We start from the raw sequence: 13,280 nt of genomic DNA, 5'->3' as shown, positions 1-13,280 counted from the left end.
ATATCAAATACGTATGGAGATTAAGCCTATGTTTGAATTCTGTTTGAATTTTTACTATCGCTCAGGCTGTTAAGCATCACTATAGCTTCATATCTTTTTTTCTCTGCCAGCTGGAAATTTATTTGAAAAGTTAGGTGGAAAGTTTATTGCTTAGTTTCACCAAAGTAAGAAAGAATTATAATCCATAAACCTTCATAAAGACAAACATCTCCCCAGAAGATTGAGCACTGCTGAAGTGTCATTGAAGAGGAGAAAAAAATATTTGTCCATCCGGCAACACCTGAAACACCTGAATGGAAGTTCCCACCTACACTGTGTTTGATGCAAAGCACAAAGGAGACACGTGCATCTGGAGTCCTACAGACACTCAGCCTCTTCACTACAGAAACCCCTTCTACAACATCCATTCTTTACACTCTGACTGCTGTCTTTGTGGAAACATTCCAACACACACCACTTCACACATGAACATAGAAATGTGTGTGAAAAAGAGCTGAACTGATATTAAACATGATGGAGGATTTATTCACATTTATTCACAATGACATTTAGATACACATTACCTCTTGGCAGGAGAAGGACATCCTTTAAATTTTTCACCAATATCTTTTGACTGATGGCTCTTTAAAGACGCACAGCTGGGTTCAGGTCCAGGAGATTCTGGCTTCTTACTGATCCTAGAAGTAAAACAATAAATGTAAAAGTTTCATGAGACAGATGGAAAAACTGGAAATATTAAATTACTTACATGATGAACAAAATTACTCAAATCAGAAAAAAATGATGTAAAACAAAAAAAATTAAAATGAGAATACTTAATCCCCCAAAACATAAACAACCAGAAAAAAGTAAACTACTTACTCTTTGTCACATAAAAGTTCTTTTTTAAAGTCAGCACCAATATCCTTCGACAGGTCACTCTTTAAGGAAACACAGCTGGGTTCAGCTCCAGGTTCTGGATTAGTTTTAGGCTTAGGTCCAGCAAACCCTGGTACACCGTGCACCTCTGGGCTTTAAAACAACATACACATAAGTATGAGTGTGAATAATGAATAATGATGGAGCAGTGATGTGAGTGCTGAGCTGTGACATGGAGAAGAGTCATGGACAGTTAGAGATGGTCATCTCACCTCTGAGCTGTGGTCTGGCTCTCATGTTCCCCACACAGAGTGGTTTTAGAGGGAGGGACTCCCTCCTCTCTGTCCTCACACTGATCCATGCTGCTGAATTCACATCCACATCAGCTCACACACAGTTTCTACCTTCACCTACAGAGGAAACACAAATCATTCATGTACACATCAACTGAAATCCTCCTTTCCATCATGTGTGTCCAAATACCAGCTGCTTCTTTTCTGCTTCATCTCAGTGTCAGCAGAATGCAGTCAGACAGCAGTGTGAGGCAGAGGAAGCTGCCATCAGCTGCTCTACTTCTACCATCAGTTCAATAGATGGAGCCATGAAGCACACATGATCACGGTTGGGAAGGTAACTTTTAAAATGTATTCCACTACAGATTACAGAATACATAACCCAACCTGTATTTTGTAACGTATTCCGTTACGTTACTCAATGAGAGTAACGTATTCTGAATACTTTGGATTACTTAATATATTGTCATGCTTTTTACAACTGCATGAATGTACTATTGCTGTGTGATTTATTACTATTACTGAACGTTACTCGAGATACCAATAGCAACTAGATTTTTAAATCTTAATATAAAATGAGTAACAGTAGGGTGGACATTAGGTAAGGCTGCACTTTTTGCAGCGATCTCATATAGAAAACTATTCTGCTCATATATCAAACAGATCCGCGGCTCCGAACCGTAGTAAAGGGACCTCTGGCTAATACGTCGGGTTCTGTGTCGGGCTCGTAGCCGAAAACTAGCTTTACTTTGTTGTCTGGGTCAACTTTGCTAGCGAGAGACAGAGAGAGGCGTTGAAAGGCTGCTCCAACGGAACTTATTGTTTCAGAGGAAAACACGAACACAGTGTACAGTCGAGTCTTAATAACTTATTTACAACTGGGCTCGTCGGGCACTCTTTTTGGCTGCAGTGGTTATTATTATATTTACTATATATATATTTCTTATATTACATGCTTCCATCTCCCGTTTCTGGTCTGTGACAACTCATACTTTTGACTCTCTTTTTTCTCCCTCCTCGCGCTCACAGACACATAATGGTATGGCAGTCCATTCTCCCTGCAGCACGGACTACACTGCTCATGAGTCTACATTCTTTATGGCTATGCCTGTAACACTCTGCCTATTGCCTTTATATTAAATAATTTTTTGAATAATAATTTTGAAAAGAATTTTCTTCACGTCATTTATACGAGCCGCAAGTAGAGGTGACATGGGCCGCAAGACTGAGACACAGGCATTAGAGCCTCTTATTGCGTGTTTTCTTAGGGTTTTCCACAGGTGTGAAATTAACAAAAATTGAGAGGGCATAGCCTAACATATAAAACAGGAAAAGACTGCCATGTAATCCATTTATCTCAACAAATATTCTGAATATCCCCCTTTTAACTGTAACAGAATACAGTTACTCATATTTTGTATTTTAAATACGTAACATGTATTCTGTTACTCCCTAAATAATGCATTCACTGACACACACTGTGACTGGAAGCTTCAACCCTGGGCCGGTTCTAGACAGGCATATATGAGGGGGCAGTGTTAGGGTTCCTGGGTCGGTGACCCAGTGTTTTGTGTTTTTGGTTATTTGATTTTGTTATTTCATTATATTCTAGCTTTGCTTTACAGGTTTTTCTTAGTTAAGGTCCTCTGGGTGGGGTTTGGTTAGAGTTTTAGTGTTTTGGTTTTCTGTCTGTATTTCTTTAGTTACTCTGTCTCCCCTATCACCTGTATCCCCTTGTCTAGTTCGCGTCTCTGTGTATCCTTAGTTCCTATATCCCCGTGTTCAGTCAGTGTTTGTGTCTGCCCTGGTCCCACGTCTCTGTTCCCTCTGTAGTGCCTGCATGTGAGTCTGTGTTATGTGTTTCCTGTTTTACTTTGAAGGTCTCTGTCTTATCTCAGTGTGTTCAGTTTATGCTTCCTTTGGTCTCGTCAGTTCTGATTTGCCCCAGCTGTGTTTCCCTCCTGTTATTCATTCCCTGATTGCTCCCTCTGTGTATTTAAGCCCTGTGTTTCTCTGTGTCTGTGTCGCGATCTACCGTTTACCTTGCTGTGTGTTCTGTCGTTCCTCCAGTTTAAGGTTATTTTGAGTTTTTTCAGTTATGATATATTTTGAGTATCACATTAAAGCCATTTTGAGTTCACGGCTGTCTCCGGAGTCTGCACCTTGGGTCCTATTCCTGTCTGCACACAGCCACACCTAACAGGCAGACAGAAATACCTAGTGGCAATGGAGGCGAGAAAGGTGTGGGGGTTGGGTGGGCTGATCTGGTCTGGATTAGGGCTACCACAAACAATTATTTTGATAGTCGAATGGTCACTGGTTATTTTTGCGATTAGTCGACTAATAAGATTATACATCCATTGGACATAAAACGTACAGCTTATTCCACCAACATGCTGGTGGAATAAGCTCTTATATAACTATCATTAGCTTAGTGTTTAAGGTATGTGCTAACTAAAATTAAGATGATAGTTTATTAAACTTTTAATGAAATTTGCAGACTCAGCCGTCTGCTCCTTGCTATCTAAAATATACAGGACATTGGAGTAAATTCTCAACCATCTCTCCCTTCTGTTTAATCAGTTTTCTGTTTGACGTTTATTCAGCTGTGTGAAAACTATAACTTTAATCTCAGGCAAACCGATTTACTCAGGAACAAATAAAACACTGAAAAAAGCCAAACAATAAAATTTTTAAGTTATCTAATTGACTTATATATCATGTTTAACCCGAGGAGCGAAAGACCACGGGGGGGTTTGAAAACAATGTGCCTGGAGTTTGCTGTTCAAGCTGGCTCTAGAGAGCTTCGAACCCCTGGTCAGCTATCAAGCTGGTGGGAAACAGGCGTCTCTGAAAACATCGGAGCACTTTTGCAAATATGTGATGTCTTGATAAACCGAGCAGATATTTGAAGTGATCTGCTGCTACATTCTCTCCTAAAATATCTGAAAACTATTTTGTGACCCAGAAAGAGTAATAAGAGTAATATTAAAACTAAGTAGCTGCCGCCATTGCAGGAAACTGGAATTGGCTGAGCCGCACTGTGAATTCTGGGATAGGTTGGGCCACGAAGGATACACCAGACCCATCCTTCAAATCTGAGGAAAAGGAGGATGCATTTGTCGGCCGCATTTGTCGGAGTCTTTGAATTTGGCCAGCCTTTGTCACGTCGCTGTAATGTAATTGACTTTCAAATGCGGCCTCCGAAGGATGTGGCTACATTTGGACACAGCCACGATACTGGAGGCTGCTTCTTCTTCTTTGGCGTTTAACAGCAGCTGGCATCCTTGTACATGCATTGCTGACATCTTCTGTTTCACACTCTTAAATCCTACTACCTATTCCTGCGTCTTTCAGGATCTTAGCTTCAAACGACGCACCAAACTCAAATTAGTCGTCGACGTAATCGTGACTAGTAGACTAATCGTGGCAGCCCTACTCAGGATAACTGTTTCTGTCATGTAATTGGATTGCAATTTGTCAGGCCTCTACCCTAAGACCTGACCAACTTGGGTGTCCCACCTGAAGGCTAAGCTTCTGCGGGTCTAGCTTTTATGGTCACTAAGGCACGCAAACCCCCTGACCACGTTAAGGTGGGAATCCCTCAGGGGGAAAACAGAAAAGCGAAAACACCAAAAAATAAAATAAAATATTCTTCATCAGATTCTAACAACTAAAAACACGGCATTTACCTTAATTGGATAGCCTATATCAAATATATTCATACCAACAATAAAACTTCTCACTATTGCCAATATGAACAAAACTAAAAATGGTAGGCCCAGTTATAAAAAGAAAAGGAGAATTTGCAAAGTCTTGGAAAATAACACTGAAAAATACAAATAGAGAATAAACTAAAATATCCATCCAGATCTTTACAATCAACAACATAAGATCGAACTTAATTGGATGGCCTAATTCAAATAAATGTGCAAAATTAAATAAGACCCAGCAACACACTCACACAAAAACTGGTTCATCCAAAAGACAAAACTCCTAAACACAAACTTAACAATGTGTAGTGTATGCTGTACAGTGTAGCGAGGAATGCCCAGACCTCTACACTGAAGAGACCAAACAGGCCAAACAGGGTTAGGGTTACTTATCATCTCATTTGTGCCTTTTCCAGTGGATTATTAAGCTACTGTAGTAAATCTTGCCCATATTCAGTTTGTGGGCAATCTATTATTTTCTTTCTCAACTTCTACATTTTGATTTAAGGGGACAGGACGTTTGTATAAGGGGGCATTGACCCCTCTTACCCCAGCGTATAGCCAGCCCTGCTTAAGCCCATTAATATTCAGTCAGTTCAACACGTCTGAACAACATTTTCAAATATTTCAGCGCATCCATGAAAGGTTCACAATAATTATTCTTACGCAGAGAAGTGTACACACACATATTGATTTACAGTTAATAAGAAGCATCTTCCATCCAGTAATGTTTTGTCTCCATAAGTTTCAGGATTAATTAGTTGATGAGTTACAATTGGGAATATACCCCTGTAAGAAGTGAAACCCCAGGGTTAACCCTAACCCTGACATTATATGGATAAGATCAAATCCTGTGTCATAGAACAAGCTTCAGTACGTGGATGTGGTCCAGTTGGACTCTTATATGTTGTTAGGAGAAGGACTAAGAAGGACTGGTGCTTCCCAGTCTGCAGTGTGCCTGCAGAAAATCAACCAATGGAACGAACAAATTACAGCTGATTATTTAACACACAATATTTCAGCTCACAGCTTCAGAATTAGAGCAGTCAACCGTTGTTACCACAGAGAAGTCTAACATCATTTTTATAAACACACTTTGTTTTAGTAAATTTCTGAGAAAGATCCATGAAATGGACTCTGTTTATCATTTTCATTTCTAGCCAATAATTATTCACTGATTAATAAACATTCTTCATGTGATCTTTTGTTCTGTTTGCCTATAGATGTGTTTTTATTGAGAGATCTTATTTTAATTTAATGGTTCAGCAACATTTTATCTGTATTTAAGAGTTTTGAATACTTTAGTGTAAAATGCTGTCAGAGCACATCTAGACTCTCTGTAGAGGCTCAACAACTCCTCAAAAATATATTCAGTGATGTTTAGAATCAGTCATATTGGGAAAAAGCTGCCCTGATGTCCACAGACTCCCTAGATAGCAAGAAGATATTGAATTGATGTTGATTTTTGACATCTTAAATTGTAACTTAACAGATGATGGTTATCTTTTTTTAGATAATACACAGTTGTCTTTTTCACATGTTTAAGTATTGATGATAATTTACAGTGGTTTAGTTGGTTGAAGTCCTGTCGATTTTCAATCATGATTTTATTGTTGTTTCAGTATTAACCAAGGCTGAAAAATGATGTAAAATCAATGTCAGATTTCAGTGTCGATTCAAGGGAATTGCCTGATATTGATTTAACATTATTTCAATGAATGTTCGCTATCTGGATTGATGACAGACTGATGATATCAGCACTCATGTTGAAGACAGTCTGTGTGGTATAAACTGTGTCTAACTGGAGCTTCAATGTCTTTAAGCACAATCTTACAGATTAAGGACATGAGTCACAGACAGCTGTTTCAGGCTCAGCGGGGACAGTCAGTAACAAATGTGACTGATATGTAATCACCTTTAAATGATTATGTTTAAATTTAATAAAGTTTAATAATAAAGTTTTAAAGCGTGATGTGTTTAATCCAGTTAGTCTCTGAGTAACACCACTCCTGTGGGTGTAAACAATGAAAAATAGTCCGCTTTCTGTTGGAAGAGAGCCAAAAGTTTGTGACGCAGTATTTTTATTCATTTTTTATTCTGTTTTGAATTTATGCCTTATCTATATTTAATAATAAAAATCACACCGTCCACTCTCACCCTCTATCGTCGCTTTACGTTTTCCTCCCTACCGTATGCGTGAAAATCCCACAGAGTGATTATAAAGACCCGGAGCTCTGAGTTTCTCCAGCGGCTTTCCGGTGCAGCTCAGGCCAGATTTAGCGTGTCAGTGAACGGGAGGGCAGCGGCTCCTCTCCGCTTCCTCCATAGACTAGTGGAGGCAGAAGAAGTTGCCTTCAGTCATCAGTAAGTGGATCCACAGTAACAATGATTCTGAGTCCAGTTGCTGACCATCAACTAAAAGACCTTTCACATAGGACGCGGCACTCATTCGTGTCTATTCTTTGCGCCACGCAATAACGGTTTCCCGCTGCGCGGACGTACCTTCGCGCGACCAGTAAAAACTGCTGCGCTAAGTTGAACCTCACGATGAAAGAAAACATTCTGTCCGAGTCCGGTGAACTTTTTGTCACAGATTCAACGGACCTCCAGAGCCTTTTCAATGGCTCTGCGGACCTCGGCGGGGAAACCCGAGTTGTGGAAACGACACACTCGTCACTGGTCGGGATAGTTACAAAGCTTTCTTCTTCATGAATGCGATACATTTTTCTTATTAAACACTTGAACATAATACATAAACCACAAATTCTCGTAGAGGATACTAAGTCAGTGAGGTGAAAGTCTCGAAATGACAAGGAGCAGGCGCATCTGGTACACGAAGAAGAAGAAAAAATAAATACGTACAAGCAGAGCGCGGCGGCCAGCGAAGTTTGACGCGCATGCCGCGTCCAGTGTGAAAGGGCCTTAACTTTGCTGCTGCTCTCATTCCCGGACTCTGATCTCACACACTAGCAGAAAATAGTGTGTGACACACCTCGTTGGTCCAGCTGTGAGTCCGTTACCGTGAAGTATGCAGTTTCACTTACATTCCATTCATACCGAGACGATCATCTGCGACGCCAAGTTCAGGAAAAGGAAAAGAAAGTTAAAAAGAAAAAAAAGAAAAAAAAGGAAAAAAAAAAGGGAAACAACAAGGGCAGGAGGGGTTTGTGGGAACGCTGGGGCTCGGGAACATAAGTAACGGATTAGTTATGATCAATTTCTGTGTTTAGGAGTATTAATGTTTTTAAGCATATAAATGTTTGTTGGAGGGTTTACAGACGCTGAATCATTTTGTGTGACAGTTAAAGTGAAATATACTCGCAGCAGAGAGAGACTGTCTCCGCTGATCAAACGGGAGAGTCTCACTGTAATGTCCCTTTAGTCAGACTCTGTCTCTACATTACTCACTGAAACTTGTCACATTCACATTTAGTCATATGAATGCAGTGTGAATGTGCCTTACAGCAGAGATACACTTTTCTTTTAATACTCTGCTGAAGGAATACATTTTATAAATTCAACCTGTTGAGCCTTATCTAAGGAAGCAGTGCAATAAAGTTACAGCTAAACAAAAGTCACATGAATTTACCTGCATTCAGCTTGTGATGCATAACGTATATGTTTTTATGTTTGATCTTAATCTGCTTGACATACCTGATAAAATAAAGATTATAAAACTGATCAGTCTGTTTGAAGGCTATTCATCACTGCCTGTCATAAGTCAAATGAATTTCACTTTTATCTGAACTAATTTAGATGTCTGCTTGAACTGTGGAGCGGCAGATAAGGATGTGGTACATTGTACATTTGTTCATTTTCCTTTAATACAAAGTCCAATAAAATGTTACAAAAAGCCTGTGTACCACATCCTTATCTGCCGCTCCACAGTTCAAGCAGACATCTAAATTAGTTCAGATTAACAGAAGAGGACAAATTATTTTCAGCGTTTCCTTCCTTTATTCAGACAACTACACTTATCCTTGACTTTCACAGTAAATGATACTCCACAGCTGATGTCTGCTTCTGAGAAAACAGTAATACTAGCACTGATCTGCAACCATGTTATCATACATATAAAACCAGGATTACAAACATGCTGTAAGGTGCAAAACAACAAAAGAATATTATTAAACAACCTTGTAGGTGGTCCTGAGACTTCGTTTGTTACATATATGTCATAATCTACAAGTAAAAGTAACATGTCCATTCAGTTATGTTGTGCTACTCGGTTTTATTTTACCCCCATTATCACAACATTTTAAAAATACAATAATGATAAATGTGTTTGTTACCTCGCAGGGGTTTAATCTGATACCTTTGTAATTGTTTGAATTATAATATGAATACTTTTTTTGAAAAAACAAAAAGACAAACAAATGTTTACTGAAATGCTGGATGAGGTGGATTTCTAAAGTTTGTTGACTCAATACGTATAGAGTATGAGTGTGACTGTCTTTTACTTAAGGATCAGGAATGCATTAACAACATTTATTTCTTTGACAGGGCCCAGGTTAGCACTGAGTCTACTGCCCTGAATTTTGTCCCACCTTCTGCCACGCTTGACAAATCTACCATGTCATGACTATTCCCAGAAGCTGACCTTGAATCTGAATTTGAGCTTTCTACTCTCTTAGAGACAGAGGAGGAGGGCGACGAGATGCACATTTGTCTGTTATTGTGCCAGACAGAACGAGGACTACCAGCAAAGCAGCTGAGACTCCAGGACCAAACAGACAGACATTGCTGTGTCCTTTCCTTTTGATTCCCCTGTAACTCACTGAGATATTAACATCTCCTTCCCAAGCGACCTTCCAGTAACAATGGCCAGACCATCTCTATACAGCAGCTGATGCCAGTGAAACCTCTCTTGATGCACAGGATCACTCCACATGTGTCAACTTCCTGTTGTTGTCAGACAGTTTGAGTTTTCTGTTTAGTGTGTGTCAATTGTGTCAGTTGTGAGTTGATAGGAATCTCAAGTGAATGAGTGAATGAGAAAAAACACACATGCAAGAAGCAGAACATGAACTCTCATTCATGTTCTCTTTTATATTCATATCAATATGATATATATATGATATGATATATAATATGAACAGCAGCTCCAGAGAGCCCAAAGCAGGAGGCTTCAGATCCAGGAAGAGGAGAGCTTTAGAGAGAAGACAATAGAGAAATGCAGCTCTACATGAAGAGGAGGCTGCAGCTGTAATGGTAGGAATGAACACTGTGACATCATGGTTCACAAATGTACTTTCCTAAATCCTTTTCAAGCAAGCAAGAAATATATAGTCTAAGGAGCTTGGAAAGAAAAGCGTCTGGACTTTTTTAAGTTGCCTAAAGACGTTTCACTCCACATCCGAGAAGCTTCTTCAGTTCTAGGGTCAAATGTCCCAGGTTTAAACCCTGTGGGGGTATCCCCCCCAATGATCCTCTACCTAATCACGTGAGCCAAGGTGTGAAAACGGGTGTACGTCACCATCAGCCAAGGTTTCGGGTGAGGTTTCGGAAAATTAAAGCAAATGGTAGTTTAGATTTGAACAAATTCATTTAAGCTTCAGCATTACCAAATACACTTATCAATTGTCTTATAACTAACACTATTTGTCTAAATAATCTCCAACACCCTGGAGAACAACGAGGAGAGTTTAGAGACTCTCCAAGATTATATTGATCAGTGCTTTCAGGATCTCGTGATGAAGAAGACCCAGTGTGCAGCTTCCCCGGCCAAACCTGAGACGCCGTCGTCGAAAAGGCAACGCCCGGCAGATTCCCCTGGCTCAACATCGCCAGCCGGCAAAGATATTGCTGACATACTGGAGTCAATCGACAAGCGATTGTCCAGTTTCGACGCAAGGCTGTCCTTGGTGGAGATTCTTCACCGAGAATTTAAATGCTTGCGAGAATCCCTGGAGTACAGCCAGCAGCAGGTGGAAACGCTTGCTGCTGAAAATGCCACGCTAAGGGAGTCTGTGAAATGTCTCACAGACAATGTTACCCAGCTCAATAGAGAAAATAAAAAAATAAAAGAAACAGTTATCGATCTACAAGCTCGTAGCATGCGTGATAATCTGGTATTTTCTGGTATTCCAGAAGCCGCTGGAGAGGACGCGGAGACCACGGTAAAAAGCTTAATCAAAACCCACCTGAAGCTGCCGGAGGACACTGTGAAGAACATCGTCTTCGATCGGGTACATCGCCTCGGCCCCATTCGGGCTACGGCCGGGAGACCACGTCCTATCGTGGCCAAATTCGGCCACTTCAAACAAAAGCAACATGTGAAAAGCCGCGGCAGGGAATTAAAAGGAACGGACTTCAGCGTGAACGACCAGTTCCCCAAAGAGATCTTGGAACGACGCAGGGTCCTCTTCCCAATCCGACTCGGCTTCATCCAGAAGGGCTCCCGCGCTGTCATCGCTGTGGACCGGCTGTACGTGGACGGACAGCTCCACCGCGACCCCAACATCACTCCGTGGCTGTATTAACCTCACACCAGATAAGAATCAGCTGCACCCTTTCCCTATCCACTCACACTAACTTGCATTAACATCTGTTTAACTTACCAGTATCAAATCGCATCTTAAAGTGTGATTTCATAGCAGAATTAACACCGTCACTCTCCGTCAGTGATTTAATTGGAATGTTTACGTTTTGTTTTTGTTTTTTTTTCTTCTCGTTTTTCCTCCTCTCTTTTCCCCCTCTTGGTTTTATGCTGCTCACCCCTGTCCTTGGTTTCTTTCTTTATTCCTTTCACTGCCTCGATCACCTGCTTCGACACTCATCCACAAACATCCTTTATTTCGACACATACGCACCATGCGCTCAACGGCAGCACATTTACATCAGTCAGACAGCGCACACAGTCATATAAGATACACACACACTTAAGCCAAGCCTACTCATATTAGTAACTATGCATACACAAAGTCAGACTCAGGGAGCATCTCGCCACACATTTTTTCTCTCTCTCCTTCTCTTTCTTTATGAACAAGTGACGTATTCTCTCCACCTGTCTAAGCGAGGCACACAGCATACATCCCTAGTTATACACAAACATCTATGGGTACACTGAGGTTCATTACATGGAATATAAATGGAGCTGGCTCCAGAGTAAAGAGGTTAAAAATATTTAACCAACTCAAAAAACTACAGGCAGATGTTGTCCTTTTACAAGAGACCCACAGACCTCTTAGAGGTTCGAATGAACTTAAAACACCTGAGTTTCCTAATGTGTTCTCAGCTTGTTATAATTCTAGACAAAGGGGAGTAGCAATTTTAATACATAAAAATATTAATTTCACAGTACTCTATACAGTTATAGATCCAGAGGGCAGATTCTTAATCATTAAACTATCTATACTTGATAAAAAGCTATGTATTGCAAGTGTATATGGTCCAAATGTTGATGATCCCTCATTCTTTCACGGTTTTTTCAGTGCACTCTCTGAACACTTAGATGGCATACTTGTTCTTGGAGGCGACCTCAACCTTGGACTAAATGAAGACATGGATAGGCTCAATACAGCGGGAACTCAGCGTAATTGGCAGTCCATAAATATAATCAAACAGTATATGAGCGACTTTGGTCTTTGCGATGCATGGCGCTCCCTTCACCCCACCAGTAAGGAATATACTTTTTTCTCACATGTCCATCACTCCTACTCTCGTCTGGATTACTTTTTGGTCAGCAGCTCACTGCTGAACGACATTTCAGACACTGAGATTCACCCTATAGCTGTCAGCGATCATGGTCCTGTATCTTTAACACTAATGCACAAGAATAATACTACGCCAAGAAAAAACTGGAGATTTAATATATCACTACTTAAAGATGAAGACTTTATTAAATATTTTAAAAAAGAGTGGACTTCATATTTGGACTATAATAACACTCCCGGAACATCAGCTTCTGTTCTATGGGAAGCAGGGAAAGCTGTGATGAGAGGTAAAATCATTTCTTTCTCATCACATAAAAAGAAAAAAGAAAACAAAAATATTCAGGAATTAGAAAAAAAACATCAAATCACTAGAAGAAGCCTACACGTCCCACCAAGATCAGGAAACATTGATGTCATGGTCCCGGGCCATGTGGGCCCGGTATTCTCAGTTTTTGTATGTTTTGTATTTCATCCCCTAGTCATGCCTTGGTTCCTAGGTTCTTCTGTTAAGATGTTCCTTATTTGGTTACCTCCTGTGTGCCCCTGTGTAACTGTGAGCCCTCGTGTTTTATTCCATGTCTTCCTCAGCCCGTTATGTCTGTGTTTTCCCCGTGCTCTCTCTCCTCCTGTTTGAACCTCTGTACTTCCTGTTTGACTCTGCCCGTCTCCCATCAGTGTTATGTTCACCCCGCCCTGTCTCGTTATGGTTATCTGTGTCAGCTGTGTTCCCCGTGTCAGTGGCGTGCACAGACATTTTGGGG

General features: G+C 40.5%; 1 protein-coding gene across 5 annotated transcripts in view; it reads right to left on the bottom strand.

Annotated features, from left to right (window-relative positions):
- The window catches only part of LOC146680775 (protein NLRC3-like), a 34,469-nt gene extending 26,567 nt beyond the window's left edge, over positions 1-7,902 (bottom strand). For 2 of the 5 annotated variants that reach the window (XM_085449901.1, XM_085449908.1), the window contains exons 1-4: positions 7,054-7,698; positions 1,131-1,268; positions 862-1,011; positions 564-677 (exon numbers count right to left, since the gene is read on the bottom strand). In XM_085449901.1, the coding sequence (XP_085306027.1) occupies positions 564-677; positions 862-1,011; positions 1,131-1,219 (353 nt within the window). In that variant the 5' untranslated portion in view covers positions 1,220-1,268; positions 7,054-7,698. Of the gene's footprint in view, positions 1-563; positions 678-861; positions 1,012-1,130; positions 1,269-7,053; positions 7,699-7,726 lie in introns of those variants that run through there. The other 3 variants (XM_085449902.1, XM_085449903.1, XM_085449904.1) reach the window with 3 other exon arrangements.
- Between the last annotated feature and the right edge of the window lie 5,378 nt (positions 7,903-13,280).

Source organism: Copadichromis virginalis, linkage group LG23 (assembly GCF_057382275.1).
Source record: "Copadichromis virginalis isolate Kocher_CV1m ecotype Utaka linkage group LG23, C_Virginalis_male_GT1.1, whole genome shotgun sequence".
NCBI classification, from domain to species: domain Eukaryota; kingdom Metazoa; phylum Chordata; class Actinopteri; order Cichliformes; family Cichlidae; genus Copadichromis; species Copadichromis virginalis.
The sequence above is the reverse complement of the archived record's forward strand: the minus strand, read 5'-3'. Positions and strand labels throughout refer to the sequence as shown.